A 15,677-nucleotide genomic window follows, 5' to 3' on the forward strand; every position below is an offset into this window, starting at 1 on the left:
CATTGTTTAGAGACTCAATGTCGATGGCCTAGCAAGAAAAAAATCAAAATATAAAGGACAGAACATACTCTAATGGAAAATTCTGAGTTTACTTTTACCTTACATTTGTCCATCTTGTTTTCAGGTACAATTCCTTCCACCCTTACTGACCCTTAAGGATGGAATGAAACGAAAGTCCAATAAGAAATGACCTTTCACTGCACTGTATTTACAAAAAAAAAAAATTTTAATAAATAAATAAAAGCTAATTTAAAGAAAAATGTTTTTTTATGTTTTTAATGATTTAAAAAGGAACAATTTCAAAAACTTCGTTTTAATAGTATAAGATTTAAATAAAAAATTCGTGTATTTTTAAATAGGAAACTTTTATTTTTTGTAAATACTATAATAATAATACTAAAGAAAAAGCATAACATGGTCGAATTAAAGTATATATTCTTGATATCTCTATCAACATGTTTTACATTATCATTTATCTGTATACAACATTCTCTAGCATTAGGTAAATTCTCAAAAGAACTTGTAGGAAAAAGAAAGGAAAACATTGTATTGCATGTTATAGCCTTACATTTTAGCTTTCTTACTAAATTAACAAAATAAACACTAAATACAAAGGTAAAATCGAGACAGAAATAACTAAGTATTTCATATGTTTGAACAAAATAGTAAACTAAACGAAAAATCTTTTACTACAATTAAATATCAATGAATGGAATGAACAACAATAGGTGTATTTACTATATGAATATTTTCATTTGATACAATATCGCTGCAGCAGTTAAATATAAATCGTAAAATTGTATAAAACATTATCCATCTGTATCAATCTTTACTTCTCTCATTAATCACCTATTAATCGTCTAAAGTAGTACCGTAAAAATTCGGCTCGTCTTTTTGTTTATCGTTTCTGATTTTCCAATAGGAAATACATGTAATATATATGGTACAATTTGCTTAACGCTTATACATTAATATACTAGGACATAGAAATTGGTTAAAGCATAATGGAAGGTATAATCTGCTTGAAATTTATAACATTTAATAAAAATCTTCTTCGACAATGTATTCCTGTCGATGGAATACAAATGAGTAGATAGTCGTTCGATATACAGAATGCATAGACAACAAGCGCCTTTTACATTCACAGAAATGGACAAAATTATAAATTTATAATAATATTTGAAGATCCATCTCCTTAGTACTCTTTTGTAGTTAAAAAATATTGCATTTTTCTGAAACGCTACTAAAATATGACCCAATCCTAGAAATATGTTATGTACTTGCATTAACCATACAAAAATTATTATCTAGTATTGTAATTACTTGATCACATTGAAAACTTATCCCCATTTGTATTTTAACGTAAAATGTACGTTTAAAAATTCAATATACTCATATTAAAAAAAAAACCTTTGTTGAAAGAAAATAAAGAACTAAAGGAATGGATTTGAATACATTATATGGGAATGTATTATAATAGCGTCTTTTACAACATGCAGTAACATATGTCGTTATAATCATAAGATCGATACATTAGAAAAATATCAGAATGATCTCATGACAAAAAAATGTTGTATAGTAAAACATATCCTCATACAGTAAGTCCTCACGATATCCTATGTAGAAACAATTTGTTTTGAGCAATACTTCTCGAACAAATAAAATAGCTTTGTTTGCTTTGGAGAACGAACACTAAATATAGAGATGTAGAACAATTCTCTCTCAGGATCTAATCGTTAAAAAATAATGATTCGCGTGCGTGTGCACGAAACACATCATCCACATCTACATACACGCGCAATAGCACACACAGACACACACGCACACACACGGAGATCCTAAAGTGGTCACTTTAACGCGGCATCAAGAGTGTCTTCACCGTATTTATTACGTCAGTCGTACATAGTAATTGTTTTTCTAGGCGCTGGTTAGGAAAATATCTCTATAAATTCTCTTAACGCTTCATCATTTCCAGATGGAGACATAGGTCAGTATATTATTTGCCTATGTTCTAATGACCAATCAATAAATCAGTCCATAACTGTTATCTTTTAATCAGTGTTTTTCAATTTTAATTATAAAATATGAAAATCTGAGTCTAAGCAGCGACTGAATGTGTGTCGCTCATTTTTTTTGTGAGCTCCTGGAGGAAGTCCCTGTATATTAATGAGTCCATGTTAGAAGAGAGGATGTAGAGAAGCCACCAGTCGCCCAGATCAATCTTCTTGCTGATGCTAGAGCACGTTTCGATAGAGGGAAGTCTTGAGGATAGTTGAAGCAATCTTGGCCTGATTGCTGGGGCAAAGATTATGGCAGCTCTGTAGACTATTAGGCCCAAGAGTAAAATCAACAGGATTGTAAACCAGAACCAGATAAAAATATATGTCTTTTCATTCACGATGTTCAACGGAAGAATACATAGCGAGTCGTGCTTCTGTATTGTTCCTGACGCGCCATACTTGTGGAATATGCATTTAGTGACGCGTGGAAAAATGTAGACCATAGGATCAACACGTTCCTCCTGGGGAACGTCAGGTAGTGAGAGTACTCGCAGACCATAACTGAGGAACTCGCCGTCAAAGAACTGATTCATTAGCCACAGTTGAAGGAAGATGTTGATGAGACAGAGAACCTCGCAGCCGAAATACCGATACACATACGTGTTGTGTGTCTGAAAGAAGAAGCAATCGGCGAATTGGCATAAATTGGACTCAATGAAGGCAAATTGGATCTAACCAAATCGTCTCAGCCTTCCTCTCGCCTTTGCTCTTACGCTTTTGTGTCACTGTCGAAAAATTCTTTCGAAGGATTCAAGAATTAAATTGGCCAAATAAGTTTGATCAAAATGACAGAAAAGCTACTAGTCATTTAGAAATACAAGGCGGTATGCAAAATTAAATGTTACCGTTTATTGTTAATTAAGTATTGTATTTTATATAGTATCACTGTTTATATTTCATATTCTAACATTATTAGTATCTAATGTTTTACTAGTTTTATATTTGGATTTAGGTTCTACGGCTTATCTCAGAAACTCAAATTATTAAAAATAACGAAATGTTTAATAAATAGTCGTATTACCTTTCTATACTGCATCAGGTAAACCATTAGCATTGACTTTTTCTTTTGAATGTTCTCCTCGCAATCGAGACTGTGATTCATACCCATAACCAACGCGTTGATCAAACCGCCTTCGCACATGTTCCACAACCATTGTGGAACGTAGCATAATACTGCCTGTGAAAAATTATGAATATTTGGTTGGCTAATAGATCATCTTAAAATTATATTCACGTTATTACAATATACTATATCCATAATAATCTCCATAAACAATAAAAAAAACGAAATTTTACAAGGAATCGTAATCGATTAATAGATTTAATATTTTACAAGGAATCGTAATCGATTAATACGTTTAATATTTATTACCAATGATAAATATTCTCAGTAGCAGAAACATCACAGTTTTAGTTTTTTCGTTAAAGCAACGATTGAAATCAATCCTATGGCACTGGATATATTTAAAAAAAATTTAACAAATTTCTCTTTATAAACGAGAGTTTCTAAAATCTCCATATCAATCCTTGTGTAATATTTAAATGAATGAAAATACTCTTGTACTGTAATCCTATACGACCTATGGAATTTACATCCGCGCTGATGTAATCTGTCTCTAGCAATACGTGAAGATTTAATATTAGATTTATCTGTGAGAGAAATTATAATGGTGTTATGAAAAATACTTATATATACAGTAAAACTATTTATCTGAATTTTTCAGAAGACAGTTCAAATATGTATCTTCCTATGCAACAGGTTGCAATTACTATTTGTTGAATGAAGAGTTCAAAATTAGATAAACAAATTGATTTGACAATTAACCGGACGCTGAATAAAATTCCATTATAAAAAATGGAGCTTTATTGCGTGTACACATCTTTAAATAAAACAGTTTTGTCAGTTTCTTTCTACTTATTAATTCAAGTAAAGTGTTTATCTACCATTAATCCGTAACTATAGATCACTCGTTTTTCAAAATTTGAATCTTTATTCATTAGCGTAATTTAATGGAAAATTTTAAGCGTCTTTGATGGAAAAAATCTATATTAATCAAAAAATAGTTATATTAGATTAATATTTACAACATAGTGATTGAATAAATACAATTATTAAGTAATCTAATTTAATAACATATCTGTGTTAGTAATAAAAATACGGACGTATGAAATTAAGAATTAAATGCATAAAGATTATTTATTAAAACAGTTCTCGCGAAAAGTAACGAGAAAAAGTGATAACATTGCGAGAAGAAATACATCAGAATTATCAGTAGAGGAGTCGTGATAAAGTTTTAACCGATCGATCTTTTGCAGTGGTGCATTCGTGCTCGCGAACCAGTTTCAGATATCCTATACGGAAAGAAGAGAACAGCGACGACAGTAAAGGGAAACTTAAACTGAGAAGTCGCGCGCAGCTGTCGCGGCCAAGCTTTATCTGTCGCGTGTGCAAGATTACTGATAAACGAGTCTTTACCTGGAAGAACAACATGAAGCACACCCATTGGTAGTAAGTGTAATATTTCCTTGCATCCACATCGCCGAAGTCGTTCGCCACTCCTGGATGCGCCACCTCTACACCGACCTGATAAAAGGAACAAATGTTCTGTCAACAATAGGTAATGACGAAAGACTGCAGGTGTAGTTGATTAAATTTATATCTACATCGTCTGTAGTCTGTGCCATATATTTAGTTTCATTCTTTTTACAGGACGTATCAGAAATATTGGTCAAAAGGGTAATTAGCGTTACAAATATATGACAAAAAATGGAAAAATTAATAATTATTAAGAAATTATATATCAACTATATGAATTATTCTTAATTAAGTATCATAACAAAGTTTCTGAAAAATTACTTAAATAATAGTTATTATCGATTAGGTATTATAATAAAATTTTTAGAAAAATATTTCTATATGTAGATCATGATATGATATGATATGAATAGTATGGAAATCATATTTATTAAATAATATGAAGGAACAGAGAGAAGAGATTAGTGGAAGAAAACAAAATTTCTTATAAAATCCTAAAAATATTCATCATGATCATCAATACTCATAATATTTATTTAAATTTTAAATAAAACATGGATTATGTTGAAAATATGTTAAAATATATGTTCGAAAATGTTTATTCTTTTAAATCATCATTAAAAAATTAACTTATAAAAACATAAAATGTCCATCATAATATTTAAAGTTTGAATAAATTCGTATTATGTTTATGACTGATTACTAAATTTGCTTAAAAATTTGGGATTGACATAAACATTATCATAGATTATCACATATCATATCTCAAACAAGTTTTTGTTACAAGTCTATATACCATTATACATAGTATATAGTATTTTGTTATACATTATACATGTATCTAGAATTGTTTATATATAGTATGTCATTTCCAAGAATGATCTTGTTCATTCAACTCGCGTGAATTTGCTATTCAAAAATATAAACACAATATATACATATATTTTATGTGATGTGAGAGGTGGGGGGTGAACTTAAAAATATTTAAAATCATAATTCGAAAAATATTCATAACACTTAATTTCTGTACAATTAAATAAACTCGTTAAAGTCTAAATTATTTGATTTTTTAATGTTAAATAGGATGTATAATTCCTTAACGTAGATAGTATTTAATACAAGTACAACACAAGTACAAATCTAAGTATTTATTTCAAAAAAATATTATAGAACTACAATATGTATTTACTGAAGGAGGAAGATTTGTTTACATAATAAGATTATAAATATGGAAGATACAAAATTGAATTGAAACTGTAAAATTCAAACAAATGTAACAATCATGAAATTATACAGATTTAAAAAAATTATACATGAGATAACATTTATAACCCGAAATGATTTCGTCATTCTATATTTTCTGTATTATTAACAGCGATTTTGATTAGAAATATCGAGTAGCTTTCAAACTAATTAGATAACAATACAGCCTTTAATAAGCAAAAATTTTGTTTAAAAAAAAATTAAAAAAAAAAAAGATTCGATCTCTAATTCTAATTACGTTTACGTCTCCGATAATTATGAGGTGCATCTATTTCTAGTTACAACATAAAATTTAAATACTTATCAAGGATTCTTATCTAAATACTTATAACAATAATTAATACTTTATACTAATACTTTATTTAATTAAAGAATCAAAAGATATCATAAATAATATACATCTATTATACAAGGAAGGAATAACTGCTGCTATGATTGCAAAACAATAAATTCCCATTTTTATCTATCTATGTTATGCAATTGAACATGCCGCGATAAAAACAATTTCTAATAATTAATAAAACATTTTCTACTATTAATCTGATAATTTCAGAGCTTTCTCATAGTATGTATGTTCTATTATTGATACATAAAATTAAACCCTAAAACTGTCTCCATAGTAAAAGTTAGTCAGTACAACATTCTTCTATTGTTATCAACAAACCAACTTCGTGCGGATATTCGTAAAAAATCTCAAGGTTGAAGCAAATCATCCAAACGACCATATCCATGATTAAAACGTGAGTTCAAGTTGGAAAATTAGGGACGCAGTCATTAACTAGATTACCCACCTGCCGATTAAACGCGTCCGGCATAGTAAACGTAGAAGTTATCCAGCAATAAGTATTGATAGGGTGCGTGGGTAAACCCTGAACGATACACGAAATAGGATTGCCAACGTATTGGGTAGCCGTAATCACCATTGAACACGTGAAAAGCAACACTGTTGTGAAGCGGTTGTGTAACCGAAACACCATCGAATCCGTCGTTATATCTTGCCATTTTAAATACTGCCCAAGACCTCCAAGTAACTTATACATGATTCTTTCGTTCTATTAAACTTATAAATCCTCCAGTTGTTTATAAAATCCTCGTAAGTCTCGCGCGTCCTCCTTCGCACAACTAATCCCACGTGGTAGAATCGTTCACGAACGAAAACAAAAAAAAAAATAGAATACAAGAAAGAAACACGGAGAAAAAATTGTATCAACTGAAACTTCTGCGAATCCTCATCTACCACGTTCAGGCTCGAAAAACGGTAAAACGAAATGAAACTAAACGAAACAGACACACGATCGTCGTACGGCTGTGTCCATGCGGCGTGCCTCCCTCTTTTCGTTTTCTTTCAATTCTCCTTCTCCTTCAACGTCCTTCTTCTTTTCCTTCTGCCCTACTCTATCCGTCACCGCTTCTTGTTCTTCTTCGAGGCGAAGAGAACACGCTCGCGCGCGCGCGATCGGTCACCGAACCACGTTGAACGAGATCGCGAACGTCCGCGATCTAGGACTTATACAGGTACTGCTCCTTTCTGGCAGAAATTTAGTTCTGAGACGCGTTCAAGAAACAGGCATATCCTATTGGCATCTTTCGTTACCGATCGATCGATCTGAATGCGCAACACGTTTCGGCCAGTTTAGGTAAGTGTCGTAAATAAACAACTGCACGTGTGTGAGAATTCTTCGCTTTCCGATCGGTGATGTATCGTTTTCTCCACGTGATTTCTTGTTAATCGATTGTAGATGAAGTGTCTGGTGATACGTTGAATTACGTACAATTTTGTATAATTGTCCGGTTTCTTGAATCTACACAAAATCGCGCGACATCGCGGATCTAAGTAATTCTTCGCTTCGTGTCAAAGCTACGACACTCACTGTCAATCCTGCTTATTCCTTTCGGTCGCGTCGGCTGAAGATTTCTCGTGGAGAAACACAGCCTAGCGCAAAATTGTACAACACCTTGAACTCTCCCCGACGTGCCACGAGCCCCCTCTTTCTCCTTCTCTCTTTCTTTCTCTCCTCTGTCCGCACGGCACTTTTTTCCCTTGATATATCGTGCAGATAGATCGTACGATGAACGGGTTGTTGCGAGCAGCAGCCAACACCGAATTGTGTCGGCATATACACGTATGTACGTAGCAGTCTTCAACGTCGACTGACGAGAAGTCAGTGGCTTGTTGTTCGGCCGAGGGGCGAGAGGGAAACTCTTTCGATCTGCTAGGGGGACTGCCGGAGTAGAAACGAGTAGGAGAGGGCCCAGGAGGTGGGGATCGAAACGGTGGGGGACCGACGGCTGCTTCAAACTCCCCCCTTTATACCATGATACACTATATACCCTGATTCCATAGTGCATGCTCCTGCGTTCATGGCTGCTACCGTTGTACAGTCGATTCTTTGCACTGTTTTTTAAACAACTTTTTTTCTATGAAAAACTCTACCTTGAATGTATACTTCAATCGAGAAATGTGAGTTGTAGAATGGTTTCAGTACAACGATTGTTACGTTGATTTCATTTTGTTTTTTCTTTATTGATTCGATTGTTTACAAGCGCGCGAGGGGGCAAAATTTTGAATATACGGAAAAGCGCACTTATTATTTTATAATAAGGGGTATTATTTTAATCTTTATAGAATTAGCTAGATAAAATGAATATATTTAATACGATTAGATTTGATTAAATTTATCACTTTCTAAAGTAACTTTAGTAAACTTTTACGAAATTTTCAGATTAAGAATTGGAGATGTAGTAGTGTTTTTAATTTTTATATATGTGTTTTATATTTATATTTATGAGATATTTGTACCAAAAGTTAAACATATAATCTAAAGGAAAGTGATTGAAATTTATAGTTAGAAATACTTTTATTTTGACCTTCAGACGAAATAATAACCTGCAATTTTTAACAAGTCAATTCTGTATAATACTTACACAAGAAAGTATACTTTCCAAAAAATTTAAAATAAGAAAAACAAATTTAAATATCTCAACAGTAAAAATTGTTTCACAAATTTTTGTATCTCTAGTTTTCGAAAATAAGAAAAAATAAATACAAGTTTTTATATTCCATTCAAAGTCAGACAAATTTCCAGTTTCTTCCTCTCAGTATTCAAACTAAGAAGTTGAATTGCGATAATTTAAAGTTTCTTGGGGCTACCATTACCCACTACATACCGTTATTCGCTTGCTCGGTTCTCCTTCTTTTCTCTTCTGGTCAGTCTTTCGTTCGCTTCGAATATCATAATGAAAGTAAATCGGTTTAACTCGATCGTTAAATTCAATTGAACACTGAGGTTGACAAGAGAATCGTACGTAGGATTTGCATAAGCGGTGTTTGCGCTCTGAATGGCAATAACGTCGTTCTTAAGACTATGATATATGAAAAATTAATGAATACTTGGGAGGAGAAAGTCGAAGAGAATTTTACGTCCGTAGATATTCTCTTTTTGTATCCTTTTCGTTACATATATGCATCCTTGCTTTAAGGTATAAGTGGGCCAAGGTGAACCACATTTATTGTATGATACGTATAATATTTGTAAACATAGCAAAAAAGAAAACTTTAAATATACTCGTTCAATACTTTAAAGTAATAAAGTTTATCAAATAAATAAATATACTCGTTCAGCACTTCAAAGTAATATTTATTTGATAGTAAAATATTCGAAAGTAATACTAATTATGTAATTTTTATGTTACTATTATTAGTGGCATTAGAAAATATTTACAAATTATAACTGATGATAGATTCTGTCGCTTTCTAAATTAAAAGTAAAACAGCAAAATCTATATAAACATTATAACATTAAAATAAATAAGAAAAGATGAATGAGATTTGATTGTTACATTTAATAGAGTAAAGATTGATTTCTTTATTATGTTAATAATATTTACATTAATAACTATTGCATAAAAATCAATTAGTATAAATATTAATTGAAAAAGTTCAAAATATAGAAATAATAATCTAAAAGCTACAAATTAGAAAAAGATACATTATTTAACTTTATAATCTAAATTCTATTTACTTATAAGAGAAAAATATTATAATTCAACACATCATGTTATGAGATGTTAATAATATAATGCAGTGATAAGTAATAATAATTTAATTCCTTTCTCAACATGCTTTATAAATTACACTGTACGTTTCGTATGTTTCACGTTTGTTCAGACTCAATTATAAGGATAAATTCGCGTGTAAAACTCCACAGGACGCGAACAACGCTGTACAAATAATGCAATCAATATCAGCAATTTTGTGCTGTTCGCTAGGTTCTTTTCTTTTCCTTGTTTCACTCTTTTATTCTGTCGTTTTGCGAAGGGTGTTCGCTGCAAATGTGTACGTGACCAGATGCACGGTCGCTGAAAAGACTGCATTTTACCCTAAGAAACGGAAATATGTACATACCAGCATGCCTCCTGTATGCTGCGTTGTCATTTATTTAGGATGCTGAACGCTGAAATATTAGCCGTAAAAAGGACGACCGGTTTTACGAACGCGTAAGCGTAAAAATTTCTTCCATCATTCTAATTTTATATTTTATTTTTCTTCTGATAATATGGATTTTTATACTATTTATATATATTTGTACTTGATATTTTATATTACAAGACTATTAATTTGAAAATAAATATATAATTGTTTATGTTTTTTTATAATTTAAATCTGAAAAAAATTGAGGACAAATAAATTTATTTCATTTTATTCTATTTATCTTATTAAACAGAATACAACATATTTTTATACGTGTAATATATACGTATAATGTAATGTATAACTCTATGAGTAAACACTGATCATGAACTTGAACGATTACTAAAAATAATTTCCTCCTTTAATTCATGCTAAACCTACATTCTATTTTTGTATTAGTAAGAAGTAAAAACCCATTACCATTTGATAAAAATTAAACAGCTATCAAATATTGATTATCTAATACAAAAAATCAATGAATCTTTATTTTATTTCCATAGAATTAAAATTGTTTTAAATTAAAATTTTGCTGAAGTATATCCTGATAAAATATTTGAAATATAACTGATGTATTGTAAGTACACTTTTGTGACTTTCTATTTGATGTGTGTTGCATTGAACTGGTACACACATTCACTTATATAAAAAAAAAACGGTGACACATGTTACACATATGTTCATGGAATTTTGAAAGTCTCCCTGAGACGAACTACAGGAGTTCCGGTTACCATAAACCTACCGCTGCATCTCAAACCTTAGACTAAAACTGTTCCATGGTAAGGAATATTTTACGTTGGGCAAAGTAAGAGTAGGTAACTCTGAAAAACGACTACAAAGTTTTTGTAACTCCAAGAGAAAAAATAAACTTAGAGCTTGAAACTGTTCGACGAAAGTTTTACTTACGGAAAAATGCTGCTCACAAAACATTTTGCAATTCGGCATTATCTGAATGCTTATCAAGATGTTCGAATAAGAAAAGAATTCAAATTCAAATGAGAAAAGGAGAAAGAACGAACGTAAATGAGATACTGATATTCAGCACGAGCAGACCGAACACTGATTGTAAGCACGTATCAACGGTGTTCCATTCGATGTCATAAAAACAAAGGTATCAGTAGCAAATGGTAATCAGATATTGTGTAAATATTTTCATACATACGCCGTCATTTATCGGTGAAGTTTATTAATTAAATCTTGATAAATCACTTGACTTGTAGTGAGTTGATAATGGAATTTTTTTTAAAGATATACTACAGATTCTTCAGAACAACGCGGGAATTTAAGATTTCTACTTTGGGATTAACCTTACATGTAATCGAAAATTTGCATGTAATTTCTAACTTCTCAAAAATTTAAATAAAAAATAATCCACTATCGGCTGAAAGTATCATTTTGTACGGTGTATACGTATGCTATTACTGTGTTTTTATGTAATGTACAAAAAAGAAAATATTTATAATAAAATTATAAAAAAGAGAAAGAGGGTGTGCCATTTGAAGCGAACCACGCAGTTATCTCCTAAACTATTTGTTGCAGAAAAGAGCATTTGATAAATTTTTCTAACTTGTGAAACTTCTACTTGTAAACAAAAGTATCTATAATCCAAATTGTTAGTGTAACTTCGAATCATGTTTACAACCGTATCAACGAAATATTGTGAAGAGCAATGTGTGGATGTTCAACAAAGGTAAATTTTGAACGACAGTATATGATCTTGAATGACCTTGAAACACTAGCATATTTAGATCAATAAATTCCTTTCGGACAGAACTACAAAACTGACTAAATGAAAACATATAATTCCATTTAAAAAAGCAAAGGTCACCTTGAGATCTCGAAAACGTCTCCACCTTGACAAATCTGATAGTTATCATAAGATGTTCTTCTTGAAGCAAAGTAAGTTTTACTTAAAACTTTTTTCTATAACAAATAGTTTAGGAGATAATTGCGTAGTTCACTTCAAATAGAATATCCCATGGATACATATTATTTATACTACTTATTTGTTAAGGTTATTTATTCGAAATTGATGGACTATCAGCGCAAAATCTTCGATGAACCATACTTGTTTGAAAACATCACTCGATGAGACACAAGAATTCACAGGTATGTATGTGTGTGTTTCGAAAAAACCGAGAGAACGGAAGAGAGATAACAGTCGATAATTCTTAGAGTGAACCTGATCGTGTATCTACGAAACTAGAGATAGAACAGTATGGTTGCTTTGGTGAGGCAGAGGTTTTATTTTAGTTTTTAATATAAATTATTTATAGCGTAAATAATACACCTTTTCCTTTTCTTTTGAGGAAGAGGTTTTATTCTGTTACTTTTTGGATCAAGAACATTGCTTCTGCGACAAACAATAGTCATTTATTTTATCCGTAGCCATAACAAATTGGAAGTTGACATATTTGTGATTTTTTAAGTTTCAATCTTATTACGTTTAGTGACGACTCTGGATTCCAGTTGTTCTGTAATGAGTGGGTTGAACACCACTTGTTTCAGAATGCTCATAAAATATCGGAACAAAGTACAATGTACTAATAATACTACCTGTGTTGAATCCCTATTAGTGAAATACTAAATGAAATCCGAAGAGTCACAAATATGTCATCTTAATTATTGTGGAAATTTAAAATCTAAAACGAGAAGCTGATTTAAGCGTTGTTTTATTCTCAGAAATATTTCCAAGTATCCCAAACATATTATTTTTAATTTAAAAAAGTCTAATATTTAAACTTAATATTTAAAAATGTTTGAAGAACTTATAATTAGAACGATATTTTTTGACGCCACTGATCTGTGAATCTGCATATATTCAATAAAAAATTTGAAGACTCAGATTACTCTTGGGGAACGGTTTTCCTTCATATCCTTAACTTTTTTATTCTCGCTACATTCTTGATTCTAACTTGTTTATTTTCTGCACATCGAACGCAAATACTAACCACAAACTCGTGATGGACCAAGTTGTGAATTATTAGAAACGTAATTCAACAGTATATATATAAATTAAACACGTTGCTTGCTCTCACAATTACAAAACGAGTTTATTTTTAACAAAAGATAGGCGTAAAATTTTCCTAACTGATAACGAATACATACTTTACCTATGAGAATTTCCTTAGTTATCGTACGTTTACGTTGTTTCACATATTCGACCTCATTGTTTGATTCGTTTAGTTTCTCTCTATATGATTAAATTGCAGTAGGGTTATTTTAATGCGAGTATTCTATTAAATGAAAAAATTACTTAAACGAAATATTGAAAGAGTATTAGACGGATGAAAAGAAAACCATCTAGAAATTAGAAAAATGTACAGAGAATTGATCTATCTTTATTTATTTATTTACTTGTCTTAATATACCTATTTGTTAGGAAAAGTGTAATTATTACTTCTATACAAAATCTATAAAGGGAGAATCTTTAGAGTAGTTTTGTAAGGGTAGAGTTTAATAAAATTTATTGAAGTAAAATTAAAGTTTTGTTATTCTTTAAACTTTCGTTTTCGTTAATGATTCTACAAGAAAAAAAGACTACTTCAAGGACCCCACAAAGGACATAACCTAACAAACACGTATTATCTGAGATGATTAAAGAAATAAATCAATCAAATTCGAAGATGGTATCCCACTGGGGGTAGCCATCCACATGTTATAATACTATATCACTAAGCTATAATATTTTACCAAATGTCCTACTGGACAAATTGTAAAATGTAAATAAATAAATAAAAAAAAAAAAACTTCAATAATGCCCAATGCCCAATTCTACTTTAGAGCCAAATATAGAGCCCATAAACGTCCTTCTGGATGTAGAAAATATTTTTTTTTTTTATTTGTTAATATTTACAATCAATTCTCGCATTGAGAATTTTCAGTAATTGAATGTAGAAAATATGCACTCACATAACACAGAAGCTGCTGAAACCTGGTGCCTGCATCCTCAATAGCCATGAAAGTTTGATGTTTAAAATGGCCCACCAACGGTTTATGTGTTCCAAGGATGTTTCCCTTTGGGTTTTATCTCTCCGTTGACCTGCACGACCATATTGCTAACTTTTCAGTTGCCAGAGTACCCATAGCCGGAATGGTGGAGGTCTCTAATGAGACCCAGGTCAAAATCGTTCAACGATTCGCAGGACGTACCACACTCTGTTTCTTCAAATTGTTTAGAAAACGATATAGCACAGAGATTGACAATTAGATATGAAATATTATCCGCAGGCTATACTTGGCTTGATTTCTAACAACGTAACAAATGACCACTCTACAAAACTACTGTAGAAATGTTGAGTTGTAAGTTTAATAAATGCTAAAAAAAATGAAAAAAATTTGAAAAACAAAATTTAGAAATAAGATAATAACACTGTATTTAAAAATAAAATTTAGAAATAAAAAACAATAATAATTTAATTTAATTTTTTAAATAATAATTCAATTCTAAAATAATTCTCGATCAATATGACTGGAGTTTGAATTTTACATGTTTTACATTTGTAATTACATTGCACTTTCAAAGACTTCGCATGTATAATACACATTTTTGCCACGTGCAGCAAAATCACCATAATATGATACTATGCATGCCAAATCGTCACGCGCATTCTCCGACTCGTTCTTTATTGTTATTCACTAACGATATTCTAACATAAACACTTGCTCAGTTTTCTATCTCTAGTCATTTATATATGTTAGGGCTAACTTGTTAAAAGTTATAATTTTAAGCTTCAAACGAAACTCTTTTATTTCACATTCACTTACTACTCTTCTATAAAGAAAATGTTGTATTTGTTTGTATAAAAATTATATGTATATATTATATTATGCTATATGTATATATATACATATTTCTTTCTTTCAGTAAAGGTAATCGACACTTCAAAGAAAATTAGATCAGAAATAATTTCGATGTGGTCGTTTTTTTTTTTTAGACGCTCGTGTTCCCGCAAATTACGTTTGTTCACGTTGTGGTCATCGCGTTACGGTCTCGTTTTCGTTGCAACTGGTCGCTGGTCCAAATGTGCAACGTGATGTAATCCGAGCTTCTGTGCAGACACATCGCAACACGATATGGCAGGAGGCAGTGTTTTAACATTTCGATGCTCGTGACCTAACCGTTCATACAACGAAGTCGCACGTGTGCTCATTTAACTAGATAAAAATGAAATAGAATGGAATAGAAAAGACAAAAAAGAATGGAACGAAAATGAAATTAAATATCTAGATCAAATCTGTAATTACTGCAAGTTGATTGAAATTCATTTGAATAAACTTATGTTCTTAATTGGAGATTTGTTATCTTATCGCACGAGCGAAAAGTGACCTCTGCAGACTGTCCATTGAA

General features: G+C 31.1%; 1 protein-coding gene across 2 annotated transcripts; it reads right to left on the reverse strand.

Annotated features, from left to right (window-relative positions):
- Nucleotides 1-418: 418 nt before the first annotated feature.
- ogre (optic ganglion reduced) lies at nt 419-14,545 on the reverse strand. Of its 2 annotated transcripts, none has more exons than XM_076621319.1 (4): nt 14,240-14,545; nt 4,537-4,644; nt 3,082-3,237; nt 419-2,671 (listed from the first exon to the last, which is right to left on the reverse strand). In XM_076621319.1, exons 1-4 carry the CDS (start codon nt 14,285-14,287, stop codon nt 2,099-2,101), a joined length of 885 nt encoding a protein of 294 aa, XP_076477434.1. In that variant the 5' UTR covers nt 14,288-14,545; the 3' UTR covers nt 419-2,098. The 2 variants fall into 2 exon arrangements, with proteins under 2 accessions (XP_076477434.1, XP_033201646.1); XM_033345755.2 differs by lacking the exon at nt 14,240-14,545 and adding an exon at nt 6,651-8,057.
- Between the last annotated feature and the right edge of the window lie 1,132 nt (nt 14,546-15,677).

The sequence above is a fragment of the Bombus vancouverensis genome, chromosome 9 (assembly GCF_051014615.1).
Source record: "Bombus vancouverensis nearcticus chromosome 9, iyBomVanc1_principal, whole genome shotgun sequence".
Taxonomy (NCBI): Eukaryota; Metazoa; Arthropoda; class Insecta; order Hymenoptera; family Apidae; genus Bombus; species Bombus vancouverensis.